The sequence below is a fragment of the Arachis duranensis genome, chromosome 3, assembly GCF_000817695.3.
Source record: "Arachis duranensis cultivar V14167 chromosome 3, aradu.V14167.gnm2.J7QH, whole genome shotgun sequence".
NCBI lineage: Eukaryota > Viridiplantae > Streptophyta > Magnoliopsida > Fabales > Fabaceae > Arachis > Arachis duranensis.
Genome location: NC_029774.3, coordinates 27344104 through 27362645, shown reverse-complemented (window position 1 = coordinate 27362645; position 18542 = coordinate 27344104). Strand labels below are relative to the sequence as shown.

The window sequence follows — 18542 nt, the reverse complement described above, 5'->3', positions numbered from 1 at the left end:
GGTTGAGGGCTTCCTTCTAGTATCCATGTTGTATGGGTTAGAATTTGTAAGTATATAGTTTGTAGTTGTAGTTTTTTATGCTTAGACCACCAACTCATTTCCTCCTTCTTGTAGTCATGCAGCATGGTCTCCACTTTATTGCACCATCTTCTTGCTCGTAGTCCTAGACTAACCATCACCTACCTAATTGGAATATTATTTATTGGCCTTAATTACATTCTATACATGTATGTGATTTTATGGATACCACTAGGTGGCGGTTTATAGTTTCTTCTTGAAAAAAAACATGTGATAACTTTATCTACTAAGTCGAAATTGAAATTTAATTGCGTAAACCTCGCCATATTATGTGAATCATAACAGCTTATTTACCATATGCAGTAATAATTTTTGTATACTACATTATCATTTTAATTTACATAACTGAATATATGTTACTAATTAATTCTGTAATAAATTTAATATTTATAGACCAAAATAAAAATAGTATATTAAAAGTGGGATACTATAGTGAATGGTTCTGTGCCCCTGGTTTTCCGTTTGGCGGTTTCCGGTTCAATGTTAACGGCTTAGGGTTTGCGGTTTGATCGATAGGTCTTTTAGTGAACGGCTTCGTGTATCTTGTTTATGGTTTGCCGGTTTCCGGTTCAATTCGCACGGTCCAGTGTGTACGGTTATAGTGAGTAGGCCTTACAGTGATCGGTTCCGTGCTAATGGTTTATTGTATGGCGGTTTCTCCTTCAACGTGTACGGTTTAGGGTTCTCGATTTCCTCGATTGGTCTTTTAGTGAACGGCTTCGTGTATACTGTTTATTGTTTGCCTGATTCCAGTACAATGCGCACGGTTCAATGTGTCCGGTCTAGTTACTAGATCTCAGACTGAATGGTCTTCGTGCTAATGGTTTATTGTTTGGTGGTTTCCCGGTCGATGTGTACGGTTTAGGGTTCGCGGTTTCGTCGGTAGGTCTTATCATGAAAGGTTCTGTGCCCCTGGTTTTTCGTTTGGCGGTTTCCGGTTAAATGTTAACCGTGTTAGGGTTTGCGGTTTGATCGCTAGGTCTTTTAGTGAATGGCTTCGTGTATCTTGTTTATGGTTTGCCGGTTTCCGGTTCAATTCGCACGGTCCAGTGTGTACGGTTATAGTGAGTAGGCCTTACAGTGAACGGTTCCGTGCTACTGGTTTATTGTATGGCGGTTTCTCCTTCAACGTGTACGGTTTAGGGTTCGCGGTTTCCTCGATTGGTCTTTTAGTGAACGGCTTCGTGTATACTGTTTATTGTTTGCCTGTTTCTAGTACAATGCGCACGGTTCAATGTGTCCGGTCTAGTTACTAGATCTCAGACTGAATGGTCTTCGTGCTAATGGTTTATTGTTTGGTGGTTTCCCGGTCGATGTGTACGGTTTAGGGTTCGCGGTTTCGTCGGTAGGTCTTATCATGAAAGGTTCTGTGCCCCTGGTTTTTCGTTTGGCGGTTTCCGGTTAAATGTTAACCGTGTTAGGGTTTGCGGTTTGATTGCTAGGTCTTTTAGTGAACGGCTTCGTGTATCTTGTTTATGGTTTGCCGGTTTCCGGTTCAATTCGCACCGTCCAGTGTGTACGGTTATAGTGAGTAGGCCTTACAGTGAACGGTTCCGTGCTACTGGTTTATTGTATGGCGGTTTCTCCTTCAACGTGTACGGTTTAGGGTTCGCGGTTTCCTCGATTGGTCTTTTAGTGAACGGCTTCGTGTATACTGTTTATTGTTTGCCTGTTTCCAGTACAATGCGCACGGTTCAATATGTCCGGTCTAGTTACTAGATCTCAGACTGAATGGTCTTCGTGCTAATGGTTTATTGTTTGGTGGTTTCCCGGTCGATGTGTACGGTTTAGGGTTCGCGGTTTCGTCGGTAGGTCTTATCATGAAAGGTTCTGTGCCCCTGGTTTTTCGTTTGGCGGTTTCCGGTTAAATGTCGTTCAATGTTAACCGTGTTAGGGTTTGCGGTTTGATCGCTAGGTCTTTTAGTGAACGGCTTCGTGTATCTTGTTTATGGTTTTCCGGTTTCCGGTTCAATTCGCACGGTCCAGTGTGTACGGTTATAGTGAGTAGGCCTTACAGTGAACGGTTCCGTGCTAATGGTTTATTGTATGGCGGTTTCTCCTTCAACGTGTACGGTTTAGGGTTCGCGGTTTCCTCGATTGGTCTTTTAGTGAACGGCTTCGTGTATACTGTTTATTGTTTGCCTGTTTCCAGTACAATGCGCACGATTCAATGTGTCCGGTCTAGTTACTAGATCTCAGACTGAATGGTCTTCGTGCTAATGGTTTATTGTTTGGTGGTTTCCCGGTCGATGTGTACGGTTTAGGGTTCGCGGTTTCGTCGGTAGGTCTTATCATGAAAGGTTCTGTGCCCCTGGTTTTTCGTTTGGCGGTTTCCGGTTCAATGTTAACCGTGTTAGGGTTTGCGGTTTGATCGCTAGGTCTTTTAGTGAACGGCTTCGTGTATCTTGTTTATGGTTTGCCGGCTTCGTGTTAGGGTTCGCGGTTTCTTCGATTGGTCTTTTAGTGAATGGTTCTGCTTCTCTGGTTTTTCATTTCGCGGTTTCCCGTTCAATGTGTTCGGTTTAGGATTCGCGGTTTGATCGATAGATCTTTTAGTGAACGTATTGGTGTATACTATTTATTGTTTGTCGGTTTCCGGTTCAATTCGCACGGTCTAGTGTCTACAGTTTAGGGTCCAAACACACACTTAATGGTTCCAGTATTTAGGGGTGGCAAAAGGTGGGGTGGGCTGGAAAATTGGGACCGCCAAATAGCAAAAGCCCGCTTAACCCGCACCGCTTAAACCGCGAGCTTTGGCGGGCTTTGGCGGGGCGGGGCGGGCTTCCCCGCCGGGCTTAGTATTTTTTAGCGAGGGGGTATTTTTACAATTTTTTTAGCAAAACCCAACTTCTCCCAACCCAACTTACAAGAGAATGAAGATGAAAATTGAGTGTTTTGAATTATGTTTATTTTGTTTTAGAGACAATATTTATAATTATGTTTTAGATTATGTTTATTTTGCTTTGGGAACAATATTTATAATTATGTTTTTGATGAAAAGTTAAAACTTACTTTTCATCAAAATCAATTTTGTAAAATCAATTTTAAGCAAACGCACCTTTGCAAACTGAAATCCAAACACACACTTAATGGTTCCAGTCTTAGAGTGAATAAATCCAATGTTATGATACTAATAAAAAAGTTCCAAACACATTACTAATAGTTACTTTTTAAGTTTCGTTATTATCTTTCGGGGAAGGAAGTGCTTTGCGATGAGGGATGGGAAGTTCAGTCTCCTATAAGTGATAGGCAACGGGCCTAAAGGTGGAAAGCAAAAAAGTCATTAGGCAATAAATTAGGGTGCACCATAAGTTAGATGATGAGTGACCATGACAAAGGAAAAATCAAAGATCTGTGTTGGAGACAGTTTATGGTATACACATAGTTAATGAAAAGGAATATAACTCATAGGAAATGGAATAAAAAGTCCCCTTTTCTCGAGCTAGCAGCAAATACGTGTATTATTTTCATGCTAACCTTTTCGAGTGTTTAGCCGTCGCATTAAACTATGTTGCAGACTAGATCTTTGACCGAGTGTGTGAAACAACAAGAGATAACAACAAACAAAATTCTGTTATATGAGCTAATTACTTTATGAGCAACTTAATGGAGACAAGCATTCATTACGAAAATTAAAACAAATCTTCCAGTCACCGATTCGTAAAAGAAAAAAAATAGACGGTTACCAGAAAATGTTTAATAGCTTTGACTACATAAAAGAAAATTAAACAAATGTATTGAGCTGAAAAAACTTCAAATATATTTAAAGGATCGATACCTCGACCAAACGAAAATAATTTAAAAAAAAATTGGTTGTAGCCTTATCTTTTACCAATCAGAAAAAAGATGTTTTTGTAAATTTTTTTATTTAAAAATTTAGGAATATAAAATGGAAACGTAAACTGCCTGATATATTATATTAAAAGGCCAATATCCAAATATCACTCAATTGTCAAAACTCCTTTGAATAGAAGGGACAACCTACCATGTTTGTTATTCTTTTAAGAAATTGTGCTTGCTAGTGGAGTGCAATTCATTAACTGAACATGTTGCAGTACTTTTCATTTTTTTTAAAATAAAAAAATTAAACAGCTAAAACACCCAATGGTTGCCAGAGGAAAGCGACGCTCAACACAAAAAATAGAAAAGGGAGACGACGAAGCCAAAAAGGAACAAAGTAGAAAAATCTCGAGAAAAGTTGTCGACAAGGAAGTGATAGAACTGTCATCAAGGTTAGAATTAAATTACATTTCCAGAAACTAGTCAAGTCCTTTTATAACGATTCCGAATATAAAGTATTCATATTTTTAAGTTTTGTTTCTCATAGTCTCCGAGGAAGCACCATGCATGACCAGCGACTACATGTAAATTTTAACGGTGGAGCCAGCAAAGAGATAGGCGACGACTTCGGTAAAACTACAGTCGTAGAACCTTCCCTAAAAGAAGTGGTAACGCAAATGTCGACGATGATGAATACACTTACAAACCTGATTGCTTCCCAGACCAAGACGTGTTATCCTGTGTTTGGAACAATGCCACAAACAATCAATCTTCGGAATGGGCCGGCCGATAACTTCAACCCCACATTAATGCCTGTGATCATGAGCGGATTTAGCATGCCGTCCGGTAGTCTTGAGAGAAATCTGGATTCCTCCAAGAAGATTAGATCCAACATGTCAAGCATTCATCAAGCTGCGGATTCAAAATCGCATATGGCTACAAAGTGTTGTTCAATGTCTCCGAAGTGTGAACAGACACCGCCAGATGATTATGTTATTCGCCGAAGTTTGTTCAGCGATGATGGTACTGGAAAGAAGACAGCTACAGAACCAGTTATAACGAGTAGCTTAGACAAGGCTGTATATGTTAGCTACTTCAACCCGGCTGACAGAAAATTGCCACTAGCGAATGAAACCGCAAAGATACCTGCGGTGGGTTATATCATGTTAAGTAAGTTTTACAGATTTGTTGTGCTGGTTTACTATTAATATATAACAGCTTATTTTTTATTGTATCAGTGGAAGCCTGTTCTGTTCCGTCCCCCAGCTGATATGGCACTGTGCAAGGACGAAGTTTCAGTCGTAACCTACGTCTTTGGTTCAGATATGGAGGATGAAGAACTGAATTCGGAGATAATTTCACAGACAAACTTGTGGCACGCTAACAGGAGAGTCATGTATACTCTACTGCCGAACAAACCATTGGTGGACGAGGTATGGATTTTTCACTCTTTAGCCTTCGTTAACTTCATAAATGAAACTCCTTACATATAAAATAATTTTAACAAGGGAATATATGTTTATATTTTTTCTTATTGGCCGTCAATCAACGAACGCTGAAGCAGATCATAAACCTGACATCAAGCATGCTCATGTGTGATGCACGCAAGGACACCGGTTTTCCCTGCTTGTGGTTTTTACCGACTACATTTTCGGTGAGTGAAAACCATTAAGAGGATCTCCATCTCCTGGTTTCCATTGATCTTATACATGTTTATGAAAAATCAAATTTCAGCAATTTGCCCTTAATTGGACTCACTCGCCAAAGACTTTGAAACGCTATTACGTTGAGGAATACATGGGAGAGTTTGAGTCGTTATGCAAGGTAACTCTATAATTTAATTGTCGTAATATATGATAATGTAAATAAAAGACGCTTATTCCAATATAACTTATTTGTGTATATTTTTGATAGATTTTTGTTCCAATGAATGAGGATAACATGCACTGGTACCTGGTTGTAATTGATATAGAAAAAAGACACCTAATATTACTGGATTCTAAACCATGCGTCTCAAGCAGAACCAGACGCCGTCGTTGTGCGAAGCTAATGGTAGTTTTGCAAAATTTCTAATATGTGGAAAATAGATTCTAAATTGCTTAAACAGACACCAGAGTTGACACCTGAATTAAATTTTACTTTGATTACAGGCACTGTTTATTGAGGAGATGCTTGATGACTCCACCTTCTATGCTAACCAAACAACACACAGACCAGTAATTTCAGAGTATCCTATAATACACCCTGCAGAAATTGGCGAGCAGAACGATGACTCGTAAGAAACCTTACAAGTTATTATTGATTGTTGAGTTTTCAATTACTGAGATGCATCAATGAATTTGCTAACGTGTGATGAATACATTTTCCTTATGCACAAGTAAAAGACACCGCTAACATATTTATTGATGTTGTAATAGTGCTATACATTGCTTTTCCGGCCAGCCTTGGTTACAGAAGATAATATTTTTTTACAGTACTATTTTGTCTGCTATGATTTTTTTCCCTATGGAATTAAGTTGGTTATATACTTCAATAAACTTTTTTTACTTATACAAGGAATGATTGTGGAGTTTGGGTGACAACCTGGATGAGGGAGTGCCAATGGAGGAGTAACTACAATATTAAGGTAGTTATAAAATAAAATTCGTTTCATGGTTTCATATATTATCTCAAAATTTTAATCTAACCTATGCGTCTGAATTCTTTTGTTTTTTCTCCTAGGTAAATGATAGCACTAGATTATGGCTGGCTATTGATCTGGTGATGAATCCGTTCAATTTGAAATCCCAAGAAGTTCTTGAAGCAGCAAAGAAATACTACAACGAAATATCTAAAAAGGAAGAGCGATTGGTTAAGGGGTTAGGCAGTATGCTCTGAGTTATTTATACCTAAGGCATTAAAATAATTGTGTCTATTGCATAGACTTTTAATACTATAATGCGTGCAATAAGTTATTCTGGTTATGTTATTTTAAGTACGTTCGGTTAATTTTTGATTGACGTTTTGTGTTGGGCTTACTGAAATTGAAAAAGCTACTGGGTCTTAAAAAATATGATTATGTTATTTGAAGTTCTTTATGTTAATTTATGAATGGAACAGCATATTCTGATATGTTAATACATGATTTCGTATATTTTGTAAAACAATTTAGTAAACATGATTTCAATAATTTACGTAAATATGAACACAATACTAAACGTTATATTTTTTAACTTTACCATTGTAACCTTCGTTATGTTTATTCATCTGGTGATACGTATACCAATGAATGGTTATTAAACTACATTTACCTTTACCAAAACATGAGTAATACAATTCAAATAGAGTTTATTATGTGTATTTATTATTTAGTTTAGATTTACGAAAATGTATGATTAGTGATGAGGTTCGAATCCTAATTGGTGGCTTCAATATATCCCTTCAACTTCATTACCAACCGGTGTGACCTCTGGTTTTACCCTCTTTAAAAGTAAAACTTGACTTCCTATAGAAAATCATTTGGCAACACCATTGTAATTTGTAAACCCTCTCCTAATTCACTAACGGCGGCAATCAACTTCAGAGACTAGTCACTAATATTAGCAAACAAAGATGGAGCCAGAATTCCGGTAAGCAGATAACTATTTTTTCCATACGCATGACCATCTCTCCTTGCATGGTTTGTTCTTTTTTAACATTGATTACTTCTCAAGTTTCGGTTCTGTCCTTCCATGGTTTCTTATTCTTAACAATACTGACTTTTAACATTTGGTTCGTGGTGGCTACCGGCTAGTTACGTCAGTGCCTTAAGGAACGTGAGAAGATGCCCTGAACAGACTTTTGTCCTAAACCTATTCCCAACAGATGTAAGCTTACTTCCGGCGCTGCAGACACCACTTTTTCTTTACGGTTTTCTATCTAATTTTTTTCAAAATCTGTTTAACATCTAATTTTGTTTCTCTGACTATAGGAAGATGTAAGGATTCCACAGCACATTGTATGGCACTTTTCGTTCTTCACAACCACTGATCTGTACTTAATTGACAGACAAGACAACTGTCTCCATATCCACCCAACTAGAGACGGTCATAACTACTGAATCAACGCAGCCGACATGGGAAGGATAAGATCTCTCTTTCGACCAACTCCACGGCTTATGCTGGAACTCAGTTACGTAGGTTGGGGTATCTTCCACATGCTTGCATGGGACCATACTCGTTCGGTTGAAATGCCCAGAGCCGTTGATGAGATATATGCCTCCAACGTATTGCCGGACCAAATCAAACACTGGCTAGCGGACAGATGCAACGTACACTTCAACAAGGATGAACAGGTGGCTGCGTTTGAGACTGAAAGGTTATTACGCCGGCAGCATCGGAGGCAAGAAGGTTCACCACCGCGTCCTCACGAGTCAAGGTAATAATAACTTGTTTACTTAGGAAAGTAAGTCTACATACTTTATTATATTCATTGTTGTATAATAAATTTTCCAAAATTACTGCAGGTCCAACCGCCGTCAACAGGGGGGAGGTGCAGTGGGAGGACCTATCAGGAGGGCAATCGCAGGACCTAGTAGGAGGTATGGAAGAAATTCGCCATCTGACTCTTTCGACTCGTCTGTGAACCAGATAACACCATCATCGTAGGACAAAAGACGACAGATTAATTTGTTTACGGTTTATTGGTGAAATAATGTTTTGTAGTAGTGTTTCGGTAGCCATGTCTATATGTACATGTTTACTTTTGTGGAAATCTTCAATTAGTATTCTGTGTAATAGCTTTGATTTTGTGAATGTAAATTATGGTGTTGGACTTCGTTATTTTGTTTATGTATATACATCTATGGGTTTATTTTTGATCAAGTCTCACACAAGTCTACCATCAGAAGTATTTTTTTATTCCGGTCATTATTTGTAAGAAAATTTGGTAACAACGACTTTTTTATCATGGGGAAAACTTGAATGTTGTTTACCTGTGGCTGCATGGATGAGGGTGTGCCAGTGGTAGCTGGTAACATCCTGATTAGGTATTGGAAATACTTTATGCTGAATCTGCGGAAATGATTAATTTGGGAGTAACATGGTTTTTTTTAGGATGAGGGGTTGTAATGTTGTGATAAGGCAAAAAAAAATTGGAAATCAAGTAAACAGATTAGTGAGTATATCAGCAAATTAAAACTTAATAGGGAAAAATTTGCGGCTACATCTAATTTCAAGCTAGAAAAACAAAAAATCAAAGATAAGCTTATTGGAGTATGTTGGAATTCCAACTGAATTTATTTACTAGGGTAGGCAAAAACTTGGGTAGACGAGTCAAATTTAATGGTACTAAACACCTAGTTCAAAGAGGTTACGATAACACCGATAAATACAATATTCTGCCTCATCAATTCTCGTTGGATGCTGCATCTCACACAATTAATAAGTTAGACTAATTTAGTTCATTACTTAAAAGAGAGCAACAGACTTCAACAATTCAAAAACTACAAAGTAAACACAACCAAAAAACAAGACTACGAAGATCGCGTATAGTAAAATGGCTAAATTCCAACTTCCCTTGCCGATTATTCCGGATGAACTGCTACAAGAAATCTTCCTGCGTAGTAGTGCCAAAGCTGTAGGGAGATGTATGTGCTTGAATAAATTCAGGTACCGACGGCTACGCCAACAAGAGACATGCATACACCACATGCGAAGGCAGAAAGTGTTAGATCAACATGTTTTGTTTCATGTTGGATACTCACTACTGTTAATGGGTTCAGATTCACTATATATAGTGAATGCTGCTTCTGGAGAAGAAGTGAATGTTCAGCATCCTTTCGGAGTTGGCATCCATGGGTGGTTTTGTATTGTGGGAGTGTCAAACGGGAACATATGTTTCAAGTTCTCTCGTGAACGAGACGACACAAGACTTTTGGTATGGAATCCGACAACACAATGCTCTAGAGAAATTTCCGACCCCCACAGGGACCACGGTTTTTATGTTACAGTGTTGAAGATGAATCATTTAGCGAGGTGTCTATCCCTGTAGGTGCAATATATACCATTCACAATTTACTAACCCACAAGGAAAAAGTTGCACTCCTCGCTCATACACACAACGAATTTGGTTATGTCGCAGCAATTTGGCACTTGAATGAAGACGCGAATGGAAACAGAATACTAGAGCAATACTGCAGGTTTGCGAGTCGAAGCATCAGAGAAAATCCAATACTATTCGTGGATGATAACCTACTTTTGTTGGTGAACAATTCAAAGGAAAGAGAGTTACTCGTCAATTACAGGTACAGAGAGCTTGTGTTGACAGAATATGACATCGAACATGGCACTAGAAATCTATTGGTGAGGAGAGCATGGCGATACCCAGAAACGCCACACCCGATCACAGTAAGGTCTACACTCAAGTATTTTGCAGGGATGTTTCCTGTCTAGAAATAATTGACATTTAGATATACTTCGACTACATGTATTGTGGAACTTGGTTGAAACTCTTTGTTTACTATTCCAGTTGATGTTAATTATGTTTTTTTTTTGTTAATGGAATCCCTAGAACTGTTATGACATTGGTTAATTCCGTACTGTTTTTTCTTTCAGCCTGTCTTTACAATTGTATGTTTTACATTGGTTTGAAAGAGCCAAAATTAAGAGAAATGGTTGCATAACAACCTCAATCTATCTAATTCGATGTGTCGTGTAGTCTTCCTCATGTACAGGAGATTTATAATGGTGTTATTCTGTTTCTAACCATCCTAGTATAGGGATTATGTGAGAAATAACAGTTAACCTACTAACATTTTACGCGAATATTCAATCAAGAAATGCTATTCCAAAAAAAACATTAATCAAATTAACGGTAAACACAAACATAAATGGAATAAATAGTTACCTGAAAAAACTTGGTTTTCTTTTAAAATTCCGGAGAGAGTTGGGCTTAACAGGTTTCAAGCCAGTTGCTGCATTAATCCTGACTTGAATTATCCACTAATTGTTTTTGTAGCTGGCCCAAGTTGATAGATAGCCCACTTTACTTTTAGATAGACTTGAACTACCAAAAAATAAACGTCTTTCCAGGTTAGTTGACCGAGCCCAATCCCAAGTATGACAGAAAGACTAAATATTCAGTTAATTAAAGTAACAAACGCTGGGGAAAAAAAATTCAATGACCTTTGATCATATACTATGTTACACATTAATACCTAACCAGAACTGATCCGGGATAATCGTGAATCGAGACAATTCGACCTATAATTCGACCAAAGTTTTTCTATGTAACACGATTCGACCAAAAAAGACGACATATAAACGGACATATAAACGGGCAATGTTACAAGAGAAACTTACATGATGGCCCTCGGTTTTAAGAGAACATTTGTATACACCACTGCTTTGTTCGACGATGACAGAACCTACCCCAATGGACGGTAAAACCTGCAATAAGCCATATACTCGTTGAATATTATTTTATAATAAGAAAAAAAGAGCAACCCAGTACATGGTAACCTGGTAAGACCTGCATTAAGCCATTAGCACTCCATGAACAAACTCCAGCTTGCACTCTACCTCCACGGCCACGTCGCTGAAATGATCAACCCATTAACACTCGTTCATTTACTTTGGATTATAGACTAATAGGAATTCAATCAAGTTCATGAAGGGGTGAATAAAGTCAAACAAATTGAGCAAACAAAGGATTCAGCAATAATGGGAAGTTATGGTATTTTAAAAAGTCAGATCTTTCAATTGGAGTATTATACATCATGTGCAATGGTATAAAGATGATGATCTACAACTTCAATACATAATGAGATGAAGCCTTTAAAACCCATTATGTTAACAGACAAGCTAGCTTATTTCAAGCATCATAGCTTGCTGAACAATTTATGTGTATTAGAACAAAGCAGTGGCCATTCATCATGATCAAATAAACTACAAGTGTTAAGATTTATTTAGGTTCAAGGGATTAGGAATTTCAAAACCTATGCAGGAAATTTTCTGAAAGGAAAGCAATTAAACTTGACCAACAAGTTGCAATTCAACAAATTTCCAAAGCCTAACATAACATTCTAGTTTACTTTCAGCTTCTTCATTCTATCACAACTTAAAATTTATGCTGCACACTAGTATATAAGAAGAAAAACAGATCTTGTCAATTATCTATTGTGGTGGCTGCATGATTTGTCATGGAAGTCACCAAATCATCGGTGTATATTGTCATGCCCTTCTCCTTCCTACTCTTACAGAATTGCCGAAGATTGAGTTATAACATGACTGCAATCTTAAGCATTCGTTTCACTAATAAAAAGGTTGCTATTTTCTGGTATTCAGGCTGACTTACTACAACATATTAGCCTTCATACGATATTGAAATTAGTAGGGAATTTTGGTAACTAAGTCACAAAAATAAATACCATAAAACATATACGTATCTATAGGTAAAACATAATCAAATTCCAACCATGTTGCCCATATCAAATAAACAACATCGACAATTTTTGCTTTAAAAGCTTCAAGCAATTGTGTGTCTACATTCTAGCAGAAAAATTCTGAAAAAAGGAAATTATTCTTAAGTTTCTGAACATAATAGAGGTGCTTCAGGTTCCGGTTTTGATCTAATCGTTAGACTTTGTTGATGAAGCCTCCTTCTCTCTTGCAGCTGCTTCTCTAGTCTTCTTCCTCAACTCTGCTTGTATACTTTTCTTGTTCAGTAGCTTCTCTAGGTTTATATTATTTTCTTCTCTACTTTTCTTGTTCAGCAGCTTCTCTAGTTTTGCTATTCTTTCCTCTACATGGTCTATCAAGTTATCCATTCCCAAATGTTTTCCAACATCACTCTGCTTCCCGTCACCCGATCCCCTTGTAGCCTCCCCCGCTCTGACCCTAACAATGTGGTCATCAACCCAGAGAAAGAACTTGCAATGTGCTTCTGTCACCTACAACGAATAGAACACAATTAATGTAAGGGGTTACAAAATACTCCAATTCAATCTAATCCATGTACGTCACTGTAATTAATCCCTAAATTCTACATCTATAAAATCCTTTCAAATTTTTAGCATCCATTTTTAATATCAGAACAGGTACCATGTCAATTCTTGTCACAATCATGATTTTTAATCCAGGTAGATCTATTTTGAATAAATCAACTTTTTCCCAATTCTCAGTCATTCATCAAAATTAACCAGCACGAATATCAAATCATATACAAAATCAACCCAATTTAACATCAAATCAATAACAAAGTCAAATCATTTTCATAACCAATAGGCATGCAATTCCCAACAATTCAAAATCACATCCACAACAACTTGAGCAAGGTGGATAATAACCAAAATATAGAGTCTAAAGCTCCATTCCAGAAAATTCAAATTTTAATCAAATTTTAGCATAATCTTAGTTCTCAAACATAAAGAATTGCGTGCTTACCTTTAATAATGGGCATCCAAAAAATAACCTATTTGGGTTGGTGTCTGTCTTCGACATGTAACTGATGGCATATTTTTCACAGAAGCATTTTGGGGCCACACCATCTATTACATCCTGAGGTTGCAGCGAACTTGAGGTTGCATTTCCAGATCTCAGTTCCCGTTGTCCGCCGGCTCCCCCTATGCCTCGTCTCGTGTTTGAGGAGCATGCATCACTGGCCATCGATCTGATTAACATTTAACACCACCATGGACAACTAACATCATCTATTGCATTCCAAATTGAATCAATCTTCTTCGATGAACGGTGATTACAGAAAGTGATTAACAGAACAAATCACGCAAATTAGCTAAAAAAACACAAAAACGAACGAATGACCTAGCTGAAGAAGCAGTGGGGCTTACAAGGGTTTTCCGAGAGCGTTCTGCACGTGGGTCACCGGAACCTTGCTAGCAAGGGGATGACTTACGTTCTTTGACGGTAAATCACAGAAAATGACACCCGCGTAACCCCCTGGACAAAGACGCAGAAGGCAGGGTCTTCCACGGGGTTCAGAAAAATCTGTCCCTGACGATGACTGACCTTGAAATCAGAGGAACGAGGTAGAAAAAGAGGCTGTAGACATTACGGCGGTATTTGGGGAAGGTTTTGCGAGTGGGTCGTCGGAAAAATCAAACGCTTAAGTTAAGGGGAGGGTAGAAGAAGCACTGAGGTAGATGAAGGAGCTGTAGATACTACAGGAGTATCTGGGAAAGATTTTAGGAGTGGGTCGCCGGAAAAATCAAACCCATCACCTACAGGAAGGGTAGAGAAGAAGAAGAAGTGAGATCATAGAAGGGTAAAAGAAGCAGTGAGGTTGAAGAATGAAGCAGTTCTTTTGAAGTGTCTTTTGAGAGGTAGAAGAAGAAGCTGTACACATTGAAATGGTATTTGGGGAAGGTTTTGATTTGTATGGTATTTGGGGAGAGATTTGTAAAATCAACTATTTGCGTATTGCATCAAGTATAAATAAGTTATGTGGTATAATGTAAATAATATAAAATACAATGTAGTGTGAAAACATTTAATGCATCAATTAATGCAAGGTTGAAAATTTTTTTGATCAATGGCTGAGATAAAGACACATGTGCAAGGGTAACTTACCCACAAAATTGCCATGGGTTTGGAAGAATTCACCTTTAAAATTATATACATTAGTCAACTACCATATCAATATCAAATAATCCTCTCCCATACGCAACTATATATATGGCTTTCGCTTCCCCATCTTTCATTCATTCATCAACAACTCATTCTTCTATAACATAAATAGAAAAACAGAGAGAGACAGAGAGACACATAAATATAAATACTTCCTTTGAAGATCAACGACCTGATGGCTGTAAAAGTTTATATTGTGTAAACACTCTTCAATACATATAATGTCATTGCCAAAGTTTATCTACCATATGTTATAATAATTCACTTGCTTTGTAGAATTCTAATCATGTTTGGGCTATGTCCCTCTTTCTAGATTAGCTTCTGTGCTGGATCAGTTTTGTATTATTGTTATTATTATCTTCTTTGATGAAATACAATATTCATTTTGTTATGTTATAAATTAAATAATTTTTTGTATGATTTTATTGGCAGGTATTATTCGTTATACGGACATGTAGAGAACTAGCAAAAGAAATAAAGAAAGGTGCTGATTCTATAGATGATGTTGAGGCCACTCTATGGCAGGAATATTCTTAATTAAGTATTCTATATTATATATTCAAGTTAATTCATTCTCAGTAGTATTATCTCATTACTAGTAATAGAAGAGTGTTTGACATTCATTTGTTTTAATGATAAGGTACCAGAGACTTTGTCGGAAGAGGTGCTTGACAAAATGGGAGTACCATCGAAAAATGATGTACCACTCATTAACCCAAAAGAGCTGTTGGAGGGTGACGGTTTCGTCTTTGGTTTTCCAACAAGATTCGGAATGATGGCTGCTCAGTTTAAATTTTTTTTAGATGCAACTGGAAGTCTATGGCAAACACAACAGCTCGCTGGCAGGCTAGCTTCTATAGTACCGGTTCTCAAGGTGGTGGACAGGAGACTACAGCGTAAGTATTTCACTTTCAACTATTACAATCATGTTACTTGTGTATCAAAAATCAGCTATTAAATCTACTATATATATAAAAATATTTGTCTAAATATAAAATATATATTGAAAATAAATTAAATATATGTATTATATATAAATACATAATGAATAATTTGATAAATAATTTTGATGTACACATAGTATTTTTGAAATTATTATCAATTAATTCGTAATTAATAGGACTCATGAATGAAGTACCAATAATGATAATTGTGGAATTAATGGCAGGCTCACTGCTATCACTCAGTTGGTTCACCATGGAATGCTATTTGTCCCGATCGGATATACATTTGGCGGTGGCATGTTTGAGATGAATGAAGTGAAGGGTGGCAGTACGTACGGTGCCGGAACTTATGCAGGTGGTGATGGATCAAGACAACCGACTAAACTTGAATTGGAGCAAGCATTTCACCAAGGCAAGTATATTGCCACCATCACTAAGAAGCTCAAGAAAGAATGAAACTATCTATAAATTAGGATGTTGAATCCTGATGAGTCTACTAATAATTACTTGTCATATAATGTATTGAGTTTGTTTTATTGCATGGAAATAATTGCTTTTTATTATCAAGAAAGCGCTTTGTATTCACCGTTGTATTTTTCTATTTGTACAATCAATATTTTATTTATTGATTTGATTAGCTGATGAATAAGTAAATGGAACAATACTAAATGAATAACAAATATTATTATTTTTGGTTTGCACTTGGTTAATAATAATTTACACTTATATTTATAAAAATTTTGTATACAAAAAATATATAATTTATATAGATATTTATTAAAATTGATACACATGAATTAATATAATTTGTACTTATATTTTTTAAAATTTATATACATAAATTAATAAAATTTATTTATTAAATATAATTTAATATTTGTGTTAATTAAATAATAACAAAATAATTTTGTTCAGACGTTAATCAAATCTAGTATTTATACGTGTATTCTAAAATAAAATAAGAAAATCTCAGATTGAATGAACAATAAATTTTTCCAGTTTCATGTACTGAATTGAACAGTTTCAGTCCTATATATTAACCCTCTGCCTTTTTTTGGGTATTAACCCTCTGCCTTTGTATATCGAAACAAGATGTGATAGATAATGTGAAATATTAAATGGGTACATAATTTTTCAAGAACCCATGAAGATAAAAAACATAAGCATTGAAATTGGGCTAAGAAACTGGTTTTATTTTAAGAAGTTGGGTTAACCACAAAAACGAGCGGTTGGATATATAAAATTGGGTTAGTGTGATTGGTGATGAGCAACATCGATGATAGTAACATAGCACTCTTTTCTGTCTCAAAAATACAAGGCAATATCCTTATTTTGTTGAACATCTTCCGTAGCTCTTGCCCGTAATTTCCAGCGGTAAGAATAATATCGTGCTGCTGCAAAATATCGAGAATATCAATGTAAATTTCATTTATGATGATCTATGTCAAATTTTGAAGAATTTTCGTTTAGGCTATCATAGGTAGAGTAGTAATACATTTTAAACAACAGTACTTTATATGATTTGTGGTTAACTCGTTTTAATACTAGTCCTTTTTATTTTAATGAGTTAAGTATGTTTTTTCGTTTTTGATATTTTTAAAATTTTTAAAAATTATTTTTAATATTTATTTTAATTTAAATTTACACTTAATATTTGAAATAAGATTCAATTCTATTTTTGTTCTTAATTTTTTTACAATTAATAATTAGTCAAAACTTATTTTTTTATAAATAATTTCGCTAGATGGGCAACTAGAATACTAGCTAATTTATTTGAAAAACTTTTCAAAATCATTAAAAATAAAATTTTGAATTTTTAAAAACAGAAGTTTTAATTTTTAACCACTTCATTAACGTGAAACCCCATTTTATCCTCTCTCATTATATCGTCGGTACTTCATCATCAATCGTTTATCACGCTGCCGCTATACCCTTCTGTGGTACCTCGACGACCCACAATGGTTACTGGAACTTCAGGAAACGGTGACGCGAGGAGATAGCATTCACATTAGGGAAGCGACTACATAAGAATAGTACGTGGAGAGTATTTCGTTAGGCTTATATGACGCAATATTCTAATCCTATTTTTTTAAAATCTTAATTTTTAAAAAATTGTTCAAATTGACTTGCAACAGAGTTGATTCTTATACTTTCTCTTTTACAATTAACAACAAGACTTGAGCCATCAGATCTGGTGAAAGAATCCAACCATAAAAATTATGGGCGCACATGTATTTTAGAGCTTCAACAGTACAAGTAGAGAGTTCAACATTACTTGGGTTTATTATTTAATTATAGTAAAACCCAAAAGGCTTCAAGAAAGGCATAGTTAATTAACTTGCCATATTGGCATTATTGTAGACACTATTGACAGCCATGTTGGGAACCCACATAACTGCCTTGTTTCCAAGGAAGTGGCAAGCAGTCTCTGTTCCAGGCTTGATTTTCAGCATTTCATAAAGAACCTCCGCATTCATGCCGGAAGTGTCGTGGTGGCAAACCGCTAACGCCTGAGTTCTCCTGCCGTCGGCTGCCACCATTGGAACCATGTATGCGGTGGTTCCATGGATTTCGTGACAATAAAAGACGGTGCTTTGAAAATTGAGCCTGTGACACATAACAGCCTTGTCTCCAAGATTGTGCACTCCCTCTATGGTGTAGTCAGTCTGCTTGTCCAAGAAAGAACTTGAAAACGGTTGAATGTTCTTTCCCAACTTGGAAACGGCGAAACCGATCAAAGTTGATAAGGATTTTGCGCAGTACTTGTCCTCGCCCTTGCCGGCTTCTCTTACGCAAGCATCCTCAAAGGTGAAGGACTCTTTTTCGAGGTCTTTAATTACTTTGCCCCATGTATATACTCCGTATGGTTGAGCAAACGGGATTTTGCTGAACTTCATGTTCATCTTTTTCCCAGGAAATAGCTCATGTTCGAAGAAGAACGTTTTTGGGTACTGTGTGTCGTCCACTTTCATCGGAACATCATTTATTTCAGAATCTGCACGCATTATCATACAAAAAACTCTTATTTTAGGATAATTCTACCCTATTAATCATTCATAAAAGAATTGCAGTTATTGCTCTGCAGATGTGTATAGTGTATTGACAGGGGTGTGCATGTGGAGCAGATTAGGTGGAAATT

General features: G+C 36.6%; 1 protein-coding gene and 1 pseudogene across 1 annotated transcript in view; one reads left to right on the top strand and one right to left on the bottom strand.

The window, feature by feature from the left end:
* The first annotated feature begins 14550 nt into the window (after window positions 1–14550).
* On the top strand, window positions 14551–15859 carry LOC107478370 (probable NAD(P)H dehydrogenase (quinone) FQR1-like 1; annotated as a pseudogene).
* A 1801-nt stretch (window positions 15860–17660) lies between these two features.
* The window catches only part of LOC107478328 (unknown seed protein USP), a 30773-nt gene continuing 29891 nt past the window's right edge, over window positions 17661–18542 (bottom strand). The window contains exon 2 of the mRNA XM_016098468.3: window positions 17661–18400. Coding sequence (XP_015953954.2) covers window positions 17737–18400 — 664 coding nt within the window. The 3' untranslated portion in view covers window positions 17661–17736. The remainder of the gene's footprint in view (window positions 18401–18542) is intronic.